The sequence below is a fragment of the Lontra canadensis genome, unplaced genomic scaffold, assembly GCF_010015895.1.
Source record: "Lontra canadensis isolate GAN:19392208 unplaced genomic scaffold, GSC_riverotter_1.0 scaffold26, whole genome shotgun sequence".
NCBI classification, from domain to species: domain Eukaryota; kingdom Metazoa; phylum Chordata; class Mammalia; order Carnivora; family Mustelidae; genus Lontra; species Lontra canadensis.
Genome location: NW_022631020.1, coordinates 18,413,071 through 18,428,699, shown reverse-complemented (window position 1 = coordinate 18,428,699; position 15,629 = coordinate 18,413,071). Strand labels below are relative to the sequence as shown.

At 40.4% G+C, this 15,629-nt stretch overlaps 1 protein-coding gene across 2 annotated transcripts in view; it reads left to right on the top strand.

The window, feature by feature from the left end:
• Nucleotides 1–15,629, top strand: part of SLAIN1 (SLAIN motif family member 1) — a 57,803-nt gene that overhangs the window by 13,733 nt on the left and 28,441 nt on the right. For both annotated transcript variants that reach the window (XM_032864187.1, XM_032864188.1), the window contains exon 2: nucleotides 207–346. In XM_032864187.1, coding sequence (XP_032720078.1) covers nucleotides 207–346 — 140 coding nt within the window. The remainder of the gene's footprint in view (nucleotides 1–206; nucleotides 347–15,629) is intronic.

The following is a 15,629-nucleotide window of genomic DNA, read 5'->3' as shown; positions in this document are numbered from 1 at the left end:
TTGAAGTCCTCCTTCCCACCAAGCTACAGAAAGCATTATATTTTATTTGGGGGTATTTGCCTGTTAAAATATGATTTTTGTATTTGAAGTAATCCATTGTGAGTTTTGTGTTAGTAGAAACTGTGAAATACATGTTGTTTTCCCTAGAAGGGAGGTCATGTCCATATACCTATATAATACCTATAATGTAGATTTCTTTTTTTAAGGTTATACGTTGGCTCTTCAAAGACATTCACATCATCAGAGAAATCCCTGAGCCCTTTGCAGTGGTGTAGACACGTCCTAGATAACCCGACTCCGGAGATGGAAGCAGCAAGGCGTTCCCTGTGCTTTAGACTGGAGCAAGGTAATTTCGAACCTGTACATCTACTCTTGCCACTGTCAGCTCTGTTAGTTGCTGGTTTTGGAATTGACACTTCAAAGGAAAAGCCTTACCCAGAGGAGCAGCTGTTGCATGCAATTTGCTCCACACTCATCCCACATCAGACTTTCTCAAGGTAGAATATAGTTTCATGCTTGTTTTTAGCCACATTCTTAGCTTGTTTCAATTTGTAGTGAAAGGTAGGAATGCATATTATTTTTCTGTGTTTTTTTTTCTTTCTGTATGCAAATATACCAATAAGTAAAATGGTTTAGCCTTAAATTTTCTGGGGACAGCAACAGGTGGTGTGGCTGAAATCCAAGATAGAAAACGGGACGTTTCACTGGGACCTGAGTACTGACCTTTTTGAGTTCCATACATTTTTAACTGGTTGTATAACTGGAAGTCCTAACCTTTATAAACTGGGAAATAATCTTCATATTGTATATAACATTAGTTAACTTATAGGGCTGAACATAAGTTTAAGGCCAAAAAAAAAAAAAGTACTGTCGTGGAAGGAAAAATAACAAAGGAATTATAGTCCTTAGCTTTTTGTCATTTTGTATTAAGACTATGATCACTGAGTCTTTTGCTCATCTCTTAACCTCTTGGTATCTTTTTCATTACCTAGGGGCACTCTTTCCATTCCATGGACTCCCTGTATCCAAATCACAATTGAGCTTGGAAATGCAGATTCCTGCCTTTTCCAGATTAAATAATCAGAGTCCCTGGGGGTAGGGCCGAGGGAACCTGCAGTGACAAGATCACCACTGTGATTGTGGCCCACAGTGAATTTTGCGAACACTACCTGTGAAGCCCTTCAGGGATAATGATGGGTATCAAAATCTGGACGTGAGACAGAGTATAATAGGTAACACTTCTTGAACTCTGAATTCTGTGACCGTCAGTACATTCAGTTCTTGCCATCCTCCTTTTATTCAGTCTAACCACACGCCTGTGAGCTTAGGGACACACTCACTTTTAGGGAAGGGACAGGTGAAGCTGAGAGAAGGTCAGAAGATTATTGGGACCAGAGTGATACCCCAGGGACAGAACTGGAAGCTGGATCTCCCCGACCCTAAAGACTGTTCTTCGTCAGTGGTCTCTGCTGCTTTTTTGGCACAGTCATAAGTAAATATCAGCAGAAATTTGTTTTAAATATTTGGGAAGCGTCAAATTAAAAGGCACATTTTATTAACATTTTAACTAAAGCAAAATGAGGGATTTAGTAAGAAGTTGAAGGGTGGGGTAGGAACAAAGGAGTAGCATTAGTGCAAAAATGTTGGAGACACATGCTTATCTAAGAGAGCAGCCCTGTGAGGCAGCAAACTCCAACCTTCACTCTGTTTCCGTTTACCCGGCTAACCCTGAGCGAACCATTAAATCCCTCTGGACTTTAAGGGCTGTATAGACTGTCTCTAACATCTCTTGATTCAAGGACTGTTTATATGGACATTTTTATATATGAATTTGCTCAATTTTATTTGAATATATAAAATTCAAATGAAATTCAGAACTAGAATCCTTTAGTTCAGGGGTCAACAAATTTTTTCTGAAAGGGACCTGATAGCAAGTATTTTAGGCTTTGCAGGCCACACATTCTCTACCATCAGTAAAAAGCAGCCATAGAGGCAAACATTAGTAAATAAGGCTGTGTTCCAATAAACCTTTATCTGTGGATACTGAGATTTGAGTTCTCATGTTTTTTTTTTCCATGTGTCACAAACTATTTTTAACCATTAAAAAAAGAACAAACCCATAAAAACCATTCTTAGCTGGTAGGTGTTACAGAGCTGGGGGGAGGTTGGATTGGGGCCTCCCAGGCCACAGTTTGTGACCTCTGCTTCATTTGCACACAAGGAAGAGTTATATACAAAGTTGATTTAAAAAATAGAGGCTTTGTTCAATTTAATGTAATTAATTCTTATTGGTGGCTGCTTTTTGAGATTTGAGACTAAGTGCCTGATTAGCTAATTTTCCCTTCATTGATGAGGGGCTAAAGCAGAATGGTGAGGTCATGCGGACGTGCATTAATGTGCTGTAGTTTTATTCATAATGTAATGTATTTCAATTTCATGTAAGAGTTTAAGCAGAGAACTAGCTTTTCAAAACCTACCTTAGTGTTTTCCAAAATTTGTATCTACATCTAAATCCTCTCTTGCTGTGAGACTAAATGCTTTTGTTCTGAAAATCAGTAATCCCATTCATGAGATAAGTCACTGTCTACAATAGGTTGTTCTTCGGATGAAATTTTTTTTTTTGAAATTTAACTTCTATTTTATAGGGCAATTTGTCTATAGTTTAGAAAGTATTAATCTTACGGATATTGTAAGGAAAATAGCAGATTCCTACCCCGGCTCTCATGCCCGTGTGATTACCCAGATGTGCTTACTTAACAAGAGCGATTTGCTGTGGTTTGCTATTTATCTCTCATGATTCCCATGCCCATGTGGCTGTGGCTTGAGTTGTCAGTTCATTACTTTGGATGTTGAAGGTTTAATTCTTCAAACACTCTTTTCCCCTTATACTTTCTCTCTGCACATCTTCCTTCCCATGTAGCTTTCTACCAATTTGGGGATACATTAATATTGATCACAATACAAATAATCATATCTCAGCCATGCCGTATTTTTATTGTTATGTTTCTCTTTTTTGGTCTAACCTTTTATTTTTCCTAGAGTTAATCGTTAATTAAAAGTTAATTACTTACTGTGTTTGGTTTTTGTCATTAATTTACCCCCAGACTCTCCAAATGAACTGACCACTGGTATAGTGAGGCATACAATCCACCAAGGGTGTTAATTGTCTTAGTTCCTTTTTTTTTTTTTTTTTTTTTAACTGTTCCTGCTGGTGTCTCCCTCTGATCCCCTGTGGACCTCTGAACTGCTTCTCTACAGGAGCCCCCTAGCCCCACCCCAGAGCTGTCCTGGGAGGACTTCCCTCTGCCCTCATCCTGGGAATTCTGTCCACTCCTTAGTGTAGCCCTGCCCGTGTCCCAGATGCCAGGTCTCCCTTTTCCTTATGTTTCCTCTCTGTGTAGAATTCATAATCCTGTTGCCTTTTCAGGGGAGCAGGAGAGAAAAGAGGAAATGGGGGAGGGAAAATTTGAGAACCTCCTGTGTTTGAAAATGTCTTCATTATATCTTCAATCTTGATTGTTCTTTGAGCTGGGTGTAGAATTCTAGGTTGGAAACCATGTCCAACAGAGTATAGAAGATGTTATTTCATTATATTTCAGCTTTGGGATTGCTGTGGAAGGTCCTGTACCATTCTCATTTTTGATTCCTGTGAGCTTTCTTTAAAATAACTTTTAGGAGCTCCTGGGTAGCTCAGTCGGTTAAGGATCTGCTTTCAGGTTAGGTCATGATCCTGGGGTTCTGGGATTGAGCCCCGCATCAGGCTCCCTGTTTGTGTAGAGCCTGCCTCTCTCTCTTCTCTTTACTTGTGCTCTCTTGCTATCTCTTTCTCTCTCAAAATAAATCAATAAATTAATAGATTTTTTAAAAGGATTTATTCAAGAATAAAATACCTTTTAGATTCTCAGAATCTTTTAATTTCTAGTACATGACTTTTTCATTTTTTTTTGTGCTGGTGGGCATTTTAAGCAGAAAGCTTGAGTTCTGTAAAATGTCCTGATTTCTTTCTCTGTAAATCCCTCCTGTCCTCTAGTTTTCTCCTTTTTTTCATTCTAGATACTCCTTTTAGTCAGATATTGAATCTCCTGGATTGATGTTCAGATTTTTATATTCTGTCCTGTTTCCTATCCATGCTACTGATGTTCTCTTTTCTTGGAGGTTTTAAAAACTCCTCTTTGAGGGACACCAGGGTGGCTCAATTAGTTAAGCAACTGCCTCCAGCTCAGGTCATGATCCTGGAGTCCTGGGATTGAGGCGCATCGGGCTCCCTACCCAGCAGGAGCCTGCTTCTCCCTCTGACCCTCTCCCCTCTAATGCTCTTTCTCTCTCTCATTGTCTCTCTCTCATTCTCTCTCTCTCATTCTCTCTGTGTAAGGTATTTTAAATGTAGTAGCTTTACATTTTGGCTTATTTAAGCAATAAAAGTGAGAGAGGAGCAGCTGCTTGGGGAGGGGAGGGAGCTGAGGGTCCCAGTATTTTCCTAAACAGTCATTTGTTTTTGCCTCACTATAAAGTTCTCTGCCCTCAGTGGTAGGCTGTACATCCAATTCCAGAACATTCCAGGCTCTTGTTGGCTTGTCCCCACTGTGGGCCCCTAGAGCAGAGAATGTCAGAACCCAAGTCTGTTACCTAATGTTTATCCATTTTCCATTTCGAAATGAAGTGACCTTCTCAGACTGATAGTGACTCCTCTCCTGTTCCGTCTCATTTGCAGGTTTAGAAGACTTGGAGTTTAGCTGTCATTCTAGTGTGTTTTTACATTTAATTGTACTGTTTAAGTATAACTGACAGTTTCAGGTATACAATATAGTGATTCAGCAATTCTGTACATTTCTCAGGATTCATCAAGATATGTGTATTCGTAATTCCCTATTTCTGCTTCGCACATCCCCCCACCCTTCTGATCATCACCAGTTCTCTGTAGTTAAGAGCCTGTTTCGTGGTCTCTTTTCTGTATTCATTTGTTTTGTTTCTTAAATTCTATGTGAGTGAAAACATTTGGTATGTGTGTTTCTCTGAGTTTCTTCACTTAGCATAATACTCTCTAGCTCTATCCATGTTGTTGCAAATGGTAAGATTTCATTCTTTTTATGGTTGAGTAATATTACATTGTATATATACCATATCTTCTTTATCCCTTCATCTATCAGTGGACACTTGGGTTGCTTTCATATGTTGACTTTAGTAAATAATGCTGCATTAAACATAGGAGTGTGTATATGTTTTCAAATTAGTGGTTTCATATTCTTTGGGTAAATACCCAGTATTTACTAGAATTATTGGATCATCGGGTAATTCTATTTTTAAAGTCCTAGCTACAGCAGTCAGATAAGAAAAAGAAATAAAAGGCATCCAAATTTGTAAGGAAGAAGCAAAACTTTCACTATTTCCAGATGACATGATAGTATATATAGAAAACCCTGAAGACTCTACCAAAAACTACTAGAACTGATAAATTAATTCAGTAAAGTCGGAGGACACAAAATTAATATGCAGAAATCTGTTGCATTTCTATACACTAATAATGAAGTAGCAGAAAGAGAAGAAAACAGTCCCAGTTTTAATTGGCACCAAAAATAATAAAATACCTAGGACTACACTTAACCAAGGAAGTGAAAGATCTGTATACTCTGAAAACTACAGAACATTGATGAAAGAAACTGAGGATGAGACAAAGAAGTGGAAAGATAGTCCATGCTCATGGATACAGAACCAATGTTTTTAAACTATCCATATCACCCAAGGTAATCTGCAGATGTACTGTAATCTCCATCAAAATACTAATAGTATTTTTCACAGAACTAGAACAAATAATTCTGAAAATTGTGTGGAACCACAGAGGGCCCTGAATAGCCAAAGCAATCTTGAAAAAAGAAGAACAAAGCTTGTGGTATCACAATACTAGATTCAAGATATACTACAAAGCTGTATGAATTGAAACAGTATGGTACTGGCATAAAAATGGGTGTGTAGATCAATGGAACAGAAGAGAGAACCCAGAAATAAAGCCATGCTTTATGGTCAATTAATCTACGACAAAGAGGCAAAAATATACAATGGGGGAAAGACCGTCTCTTCAACAAATGGTGCAGGGAAAACTGGACAGCTACATGCAAAAGAACGAAACTGGGCCGCTTCCTTAAACCAACATGGACATAAACTCAAAATGATTAAAGACCTGTGAGACCTGAAGCCATAAAATTCCTAGAAGAAAACATAGGCAGTAATCTCTTTGACATCAGCTATAGAAACATTTTTCTAGATATGTCTCCTCAGGCAAGAGAGAGAAAAACCAAAGTGGACTACACTAAAATGAAAAGCTTTCTCACAGTGAAGGAAACCATCAACCAAACAGAAAGGCAGCCTACTGAATGAGAGCAGAGACTTGCAAATGATCTATCCAGTAAGGGGTGAATACCCAAAATATAAAGAACTTTTGCAACTGAACACCAAGGAGACGAAATAATGCAATTAAAATGGGCAGAGGACTGACCCCAATAAACGTTTTTGCCGAAGATGGACAGATGGCTGGCCTGCAGACACATGGAAAGGTGCTCAGCATCCTTCAACATCAGGGAAATGCAAACTAAACCTAAAACTCCTCAAACCCACCAGAATAGCTAAAATAAAAAACACAAGAAGCAAGTGTTGGCAAGGAAATGGAGAAAAAGGAACCCTTGTGTGCTGTTAGTGGGAATGCAAACTGGTGCAGCCACTGGGGGAAAGAGTATAGAGAGTCCTCAAAAAAGTCTTGTGTGGTTTTGTAAGAGAATAGGGAGGAATTAATATTTAGTTTTCAATACCAATTCTTACTGGCTTCCAATTAAGGGAGTCCTTCGTCCCTGACAGCTAATTAACTGATACCAGAAATTGTGGTTTTAACTTTATTCCTATTGTAGCATAAATATTTAATTGGGATAATGTGAGCATTCCATATTTTAGAACTTTCAAATAATTCTAATAAAACACTTATTTGGATCTCGTGTCTCTCTTAATCAGCATTTCCAAGTAAGCATTTTCTTTGAGATCAAGTTTGTTGCCCTTCATTTTAATATAAATTGCCCCAGGACAGTGACTTTGTTTTGTCACACTGGCTAGAAGGGAACCAGACACCTTAACGGTTGCTGTTGCTAAAATAAATAAATTTTTGTTTAATTCTTTTTGAATTAAACGTCACAGTTACTGCTGTTACATTTTTAGTTTTGGTTTCCAACATTTTAAGGTGAGGTGGAGTCTTTGCACTCTTTCCTCACCGTCCATCTCTCGCTTATCAGTGTCCTGTGAAGCATTAGTTTGCAGTGTGTTTTACCCTTCACAGGCTTGTTTACCTTAAAATAGTTTTTGCTTATCTTCCTGTATTTTGTTGCAAAATGATAAGTGCCTATATGCTCCCCGCCCCCTTCCTCCTCCTGGAATTTAAAGACCTTAGGTAAGACCTTCCACCACTGTGACCAGGACAGATGAGAGATTAGATTTTTTTGAAAGGATAGTTTTCTCCCCTTTGTCTTTCTTTTCCTGTCTCTCGCACTTCATAACCAAGGGGTAGGGCGTTCAAAATAGATGGTGCCTTAATTAAAGAGCAAGTTAGTGGTCTCCCTGCTTAAGAAGTAAATTTCCCTGGGAACACATATGAGGTCGGGCTTGTCAGCCTCGGTTTCTGTGGGTACGTTGGATAGCGTTTCTTCTAAGGTTGTCCCTAATTGTGCAGCTGCTAATGAGTTCATGTGGATTGTGACTTTGGGAAGGGCCCCTGTCTCTCTTCGTGCTGTCAGCCTTCTCGGGGAGGGTCTTCACATAGCCTCTACTCTCTGATAGCCTCGTGACCCTGGATCTAGGTAAGGTAACAAAACTTGGCAAATTATGGGAGTATGTGTTCATGTTTTGTTGAGGTTGTGAGAACAGGCTTATTAAAATCCTACCCTTCTGAAGAAAGTTTGTTTTTCTGGAGAAAACGAGGCACAGAAAGGAATGTTTTGTTATTTAATTTTATTGGAAGACAGCAGCCTGCATTTAAGAGCTTTTTAAAGATATTGCTGAAAGATTACCTTTCGTATAAGGTGTACACATACACACACACACACACACACACACACACACACGACTAATATGTATCTGATGCCCCCAAATTCTCAATTGATAGGTCAATTAATATTTTAATTGAAAATTAATTAAACTGGAAGTTTATTGGAAGAAGGAGATCCCAAAACTTATTTTCTGCTTTTCCAGACTGGTCTTTTCATACCAAATTTCATACTTTATAAGGTCTTCTATATCAAGTGGTCAACACTGTCCAGTTACTTAAGCTTTCTCACCCTCTTCTACTTTTATGTTTGTTTTCTATGGTTGTCAGGCAATAAATAAGGATGTTTATAAAGCAGACATAATAAAGGCTTAAATATCAGATCTGTTTCCTAATACGTTTGAAAATGGAAATGGCTTTTTTGGATAATGTACAGAAAGTAGTGTTAAAATAATTCATCATTGAAAGTTAAATATTTCAGTACTTTTTTTTTTTTTTTTTTCCAAGATTTTATTTACTTGAGTGAGTGAGAGAGAGAAAGCATGAGAGAGGGGAGGGTCAGAGGAAGAAGCCGGTTGCGAGAAGCAGTCCCCGGACCCTGGAATCACGACCTGAGCTGAACACAGACGCTTAACCCCTGAGCCACCCAGGCACCACCTTTCAGTACTTTTTAATCTGCATTGGACCCTGATTAGAATATACAGTCTTAGACATATTCAGTATCTTGGTTGGTTTTTCTCTTTGAAAATGGTCCTAACGATGTTACTTTCCATTTGGAAGCATCTTGTTTTGTGAGCATCTTTTTACTTAATTTTTAATGTATCTATGACTTCTTTACAACTTGATGAAGAAGCATCTGATGATAGGGGCCTGCCCTTGTTTCCTTTTGGATTACCAATGCTTAATAAATTCTCAAACATGATTTAAGTTCTGAATGTTTGTTTTTTTATGATTTATTAATTTGAATACATTTAAATTTCTTACATGAGCAAAGAAACTAATTGAAAATTGATGTTGTAAACGACATCCAACTAGCCAAGCTAGAAAGAATTACCTGATGGTGCTCATTAAAATGTTAGTGTTGGCACCTGGGTGGCTCAGTGGGTTAAAGCCTCTGCCTTCAGCTCAGGTCATGATCCCAGGGTCCTGGGATTGAGCCCCGCATCGGGCTCTTTGCTCGGCAGGGAGCCTGCTGCCTCCTCTCTCTCCCTGCCTCTCTGCCTACTTGTGATCTCTGTCAAATAAATAAACAGAATCTTAAAAAAAAAAAAAAAAAAATTAGTGTTGGGGGTGGATATTTGAGTCTGTTTTGTTCGCTGCTGTTGACCCACCTAGGGCCTAGAACAGTTTCTGCCCTGTGGTATGTATAGAGTGATAATTGTTGAATGAATGACTGTGGTGGGAGGCATTTTGATTTAGTAGTTAGACATCAGGCTCACTAGGCCTCCGTGTTCCTTAACTCAGATTAAGAGCAGGTCACGGTCCCACGACTTATTTTATAACTGAACAACGTTTGTGCCTCTTTAATCCCCTTACCTGTTTCACCCCCACCCCCCTTTTCCTCCTGGCAACCAGCAGTCTGTTCTATTTGAGTCTGTTTCTTTGTTCATTTGTTTTGCTTTCTAGATTCCACATAGTAAGTGAAATCATACAGTATTTGTCTTTCTTTGTCTTATTTCACTTAACGTAATACCCTCCAGGTCCCCCCATGTTGTTTCAGATGACAAGATTTAATTCTTTTTTATTGATGAGTAGTATCTGTGTGTGTGTGTGTGTGTAGACACCATATCTCCTGTATCCATTCATCTGTCTGTGGATGCTTAGATCGCTTCCATGTCCTGCCTATTGCAGATCATGCTGCAGGGAACATAGGGGTACATACATCTTGTTGAATTAGTGTTTTTTTCTTTGGGTAACGTAGCAGTGGAATTGCTGGATTGTATGGTGCTTCTATTTTTAATTTTTTGAGGAATCTCTGTGATATTTTCCACAGCAGCAACATCAATTTCATTTCCACCAATAGTGCACAAGAGTTCCCTTTTCTCCACATCCTCGCCAACACTTGTTTTTTCTTGTTTTTTTCGATGCCAGCCAATCTGACAGGTGTGAAGTATTAGCTCGTTGTTACATTTTAGTTAAAGAAAGCATGCCACTTGTTTCTAGCCCATTGCCTAGTTAGTGGGGACATTTAACAGATTTCACAGGGCTATTAGAAAGATTTCAGGCAGTGTTGAATGTAACATTACTTCGATAAATGTGAAATGCTATGTGATTATGTGGACACAATCCTACTGTGCAGTTCTTTATTCAGAATGTGAACCAGAACATAAAGGGAATCCTCTTAGTTTGGCTGTTTATACTTTATAGGAAACTAATAGCATTTTTTTCTTTGGGAGGGTGGGGGGGTTTGTTTTCTCTACCTGTAAATCAACATATCTGTTAGAGTTGGGATCCCAGATTGGAATCATTTAAGATCATTTAAGAACAGTAGAAAGTTTAAAGCAACTTCATTAACTATTCCTTTTTCTTCTGCTGCTTCTTAGACGATATGTATTCCACCTCTGACCTGCTTTTCTCTGGTCTTCATTACTTCCCCCACTTTTTTATTTTTTAAAGATTTATTAGAGAGCGAGAGAGAACATGGCATGGGTGTGGGGGGGATTGGACAGCAGAGAGAGAAGCAGACTCCACTGAGCCGGGGGCCTGTCTGGGGGCTCTATCCCAGGACCTCAGGATCACAGCCTGAGCCGGAAGCAGATGCTTAACTGACTGAGCCACCCAGGCGCCCTTTCCCCCACCCTGTAGACTGTAAATAACAAACACACATAGAAATTTCATGAGCCTTAACTCACGTGACACCCTAAATTGAAGTAAGGCTAATTGAGAGCCTTTGGTGAGTCCATGTCATGATGCTGGGATGTTAAATAGCCAAATAATGATTAAAAACAAAACAAAACAACAAAAAAAAACAAACTTATCTGAGTAATTTGAAGCACCCAGTATGTGGCTTAGTTAATTTGGGGCCAGTTAATAAAAGCTTATCTTGCCTGAAGATCCTTGAATATCCATAACTATTGAATCAGGACAGGTCACATTTGAGGAGTGTGGGTATAGTTTTCACAAAGAGCGTAGCCCTACACAATCACTGCCTTGGGTCATGTTTCCTTATGAGCATCTTTCATTTCCTCCGGGATTATATGCTAAGCACATGGAAATAGATATTGCTTCTTAACTGAGTTTTTCTTGTATCTTCCTATGATACCGGTTCCTGTGCTTGCCTTGGTTGTTATGATGGAGCATTCCTTCTAAACATAGCCAATGGAAGAGAAAGTTGCCAACTGATCCAGTGCTCTCAAGGTGGTCTTTTCATTTGTTAAAAGCCGCACAGATTGAACTGAAACATTAGGAAGTTATTGAGTGTCTGTCTCCTGGACCCCATCCAGCCTCTCCTTGCCTGGCCCGAGATGCTATCTTCATCAGCTCATGTTTCCAATCTCGAGGTGCTCTGTCAAATTGGGAACACAAAATTAAAACTTACTCTGTGCAGTTCATGTTAGGTAAACTTTGTAAGGGAGTGCCTTCCTAATCGGAAGAATAATCTGGAATCATACCAACATCTGCAGAGATGGGGTCTCTTGACATTTGCTATTTTTTATTATTATTTTTTAAAGATTTTATTTATTTATTTGACAGAGAGGAGCACAAGTAGGCAAAGCAGCAGGCAGAGAGGGAAAGGGAGAAGCAGACTCTCCACTGAGCAGGGAGCCCGATGCGTGGTTGGATTCCAGGACCCTGGGATCATGACCTGAGCTGAAGGCAGATGCTTAACCACATGAGCCACCCAGATGCCCCACTATTTGTTATTCTTGTGTGCTAGAAATGGAAGACACATTGTCATGGCTGTGGCCTTTGATGGCATCTTTGCTTTCTCATATGTTCAGAATAGTCCCAAAGCGTGTGCTTCAGTATTGGGAATGATGCTTGGTACAATAAGTAGCAAATCAATAAGGATTGTGGTCCTATGAAATCTGTGGTTTCTATCCCATTATATCCAGCAACATGGGCATGTGTTTGCCAGACACTCCTGAACAGCCCTCTTCCTTTCTTTTGCCGATTACATGTATTTCTCTGTGTTTTTTTGTTGTTCTGTTTTTACTTTGCATTTCTAGCACACGGAAGTTATTAAAATAAGCAGTAGCTTATGACCGTGCATATGATGTTTGTTACAGTGACTCTCTATCATTGACGCGCTGTTTTCTTACCCCAGTGAAGAACAGATAAAGCAATAGACACTCTCCCACGGTAGTCGATTGCTGCTTTCACAGTGCTCTAGCGACTGACTGAATTTGCTTCTACGGCAGTGAAATTTTATTCTGGTAGATGTTCATGCCTGTGTCTTGGGACCTTTACATAAATTATCCATTTAGGCAAGAATTCGTAGCCTCTCCTTTTCTGCAACACTGGGCCTCGATCGGAGAGATGATTCAGGTGCTTCGTGGTGAAGTAAAGGCGCGGGGTCCTTGCTGCACGCAGGCGCGGTGCTAGGGACGAGGGGCTCCGCGGCGAGCTCAGCTCAGGACCTTTCCTTCGGAACCAGCGGTCTAGTATCACTGACTGCGCAGGTAGCCGCTCTTGTTCTTTTTTTTCTTCCTTTCCTTTCAAACAGGCGTGATGGTGCTGGCGGACCGGAGTCTGAGGGGTATGATGGCCGGGAGATGCGTTCCCAGGGATGTGTGCGACGTCAGCAAGGGTTAGGCTGTACCCAGAGTTAATGCGGGTGGTGGGGGTGCGGGAGGGCGACCCAGACCGCAGGCTGGCCGCGCAAAGGTCCGGCGCAGGGGTGAGACTCCTGATCCGGGAGGAGATGGCAGGCCGTTGTGGGAGTGTAGCAGAGAGAGGTGAAGGGAGAAGAAGGGAGCCCAGGGAGTCTGCATGTAACGGGGGAGGTATGCGGCGTGTGCAGGGCGCTTAAGGGTTTCGGGCTTTAAGATGGCTCAGAAGCCTTTGCGTAGTTTTCATTCAGCAGAGTGACATGACCCTGAACGGAAAGTGTCAGAGTGTTAAGTGAATTGTTGATTTTACTAGCCTTTCTTAAGTCTGGCAAGATGTGGAGAATGAAATGGTGATTTTAGAAATTCTTAGCCAGGTGAGTGAAGTTGGGCTTTTGAGCATTGTTGGTTTCTTTTTTTTTTTTTTTTTGTTTTGTTTTGAGGGAATTCTTTAACTTAGATACACTTGGAAATGTTTTCTTCCATTAATACCCTGTATTTCTTGTGTGACTTCTTGTGAGCAATGGTCATTTAAAATATGGCCACGCTCTTCATGATACTTAATTGACTTTGAAAATACAAAGCTTTGAGGGCGCCTGGGTGGCTCAGCGGTTACGCCCGTGCCTTTGGATCAGGTCATGATCCCAGGTTCCTGGGATCAAACTCAATCCCGGGTTGGGCTCCCTGCACAGTGGGGAACTTGCTTCCCCCTTTCCCACTCCCCTTGCTTGTGTTCCCTTTCTCGCTGTGTTTCTCTCTGTCAAATAAATGTATAAAATCTCAAAAAAAAAAAAATATATATATATAAAACTTTGATCTTCTTGATTACTTAAAATACATGGAGCTTTAAACTTTTATATAGTAACAGGTTTCATACATTTGAGTTTTGGAGCTCTTATCAGCTTTTATTTGTGAATTTAATTTTTTTTTATATTGTAGCTGTAAAATTTTATTTCGAGGAACAGGGTATGTGTGGGTGTGTGTGTATGAGTGAAATTCAGATATGTCCTCATCATACACGTGTCTGTATTCATATTACACACATGCGTTTTTGTGTGCGCGCTCGCGCATGCTCAGTCTGAGTGTCCATTTTTATGGTAGTTTTAGATAAGCTAAGTTAGATCAGTAAGAGAATACTCAGCTCTAAGAGTCGCTGGCGTGTGCTAAAAGTGGTGACTGCAAGTAGTTGGATGTTTAGTCTTCCGGAGAAACCAGATACCTATTCTTCAATAAGACAGATCTAACTTGGGATCCCTACCCCTGACTGAGAAGCAGAGCTTGAGGGAACTTAAATTTTGATGTCCAACGGTAGACTGAGCTGGGGGGACTAGTAGATGAACTCATAAAGCATTCCACTCCTGCATAAAGACCACCCTCCTTTGCACCATTGGGACCCTCAGCCACTCTGCTGCTGCATGTCAAGGCATCTCATGGGAAGTTTGCTTACGGAATAATCCAGGCATTTATGTAGTGTCTGTTGTCCATCTTTTAAGCAGGAGGCTTATCAGGGTGATACCTATACTGGTGCAGAAGTTGTTCGTGCCAGTTACTTATATATACAGATAAGCATAGTCTGTATTCAAAAATAGAGACCAGTGGACCGAGTCTTATTTGTTTTTTGGGGAAGTTAGTAGCATGAACAAAATAAACAGATCAGCTAACTTCGTAGGAAACAAGAAGCTAAGGGAATAGAGAGCTCCGTGCACTGAGATTTAAGTGAATACTGCACCTTTAAATAAGAATAGATTACTGGAAAGCAGCAAATCATTATTTGTAGTCATTTTTAACTTCTTGGCAGTATGGAATTGGAATGGACAGGGCTAAGAACCAAGCTGCTTATCCATATTTGTCCAAAGAGATCCCCCTCAAAAAGAGAAAATATGAGAGAAATTACGGGACATGGAGGGCAGATTCCAAACCTTTAATCTTCCTGTAAGCAGGAACAGCAGACAGTGAAGAGGAAGGAAGAATAAATAATAGAAGAAAATTTCTTTGAGCTCAAAGACAGCTCCCTGGTATGAACTAAGGTAGATGAGAAAAGACCTAAACCCAGACATCCTGCTTGAATTTCCAGGGCTAAAACCCTACAGATGTTCAAAAAGAAGAGACATTATCTGCAGTGTAATAGACCTCAGGCATTTCATGAGGAATTCTCACTGCTTAGCTGGGAAATGAATACAGTCTCTCTAGTTTTGAGGAAAGGTATTTTTAAACTATGATGTTGTGCCCAGACATATCATAGATTGTGGAGACAAATGGAAGGGGATTTGGGTTTGCAAAGATTTAGAAAATGTACCATCTGTACCCTGTTTCAGTGGCGGAGGAAGTACAAGGATATGAGATCCATGAGTCTGGAACAGAGTGGCTCTGGAGGTGCCCCAGGAGAGGCCAGGAGCAAGGAGATGAGGAAATGGGTAGGCTCTCAAGGCTTGTGACGTTCTTCGCTCAGTGGTTGGGGTCTGGTGCCAGAAAAGTCCTTTCCTTTCCCTGGCTCCTCTGACCATACTCCGCTCCCTAGTGAGCGAAGCTTCCGTCAGAACACTGAAATGCCACCTCTGTGTTGCTTAGTGATCACCTTAAAGTTGTCCTGTTCACAGTTGTCCAACAGAATGGGCAACTAGTAGTCCTTGACAGTGTAACAACAGAACTGTGAGATCTGGAGTTGGGAGTGAAAGAGAAGAGGGATTGAGCATGGGCTCAATATCTGACTTCTCACTGTCACGAATCCAGGGCAACAAGGTGATATTGGTTTATCTGCTAAGAGTCACATAGTAGTTACAGAATTGTCCCCAAGTTCCCAAACAAAACTCTGGGAAAGTGGATCTGGGTGGGAAAGGGAAAGA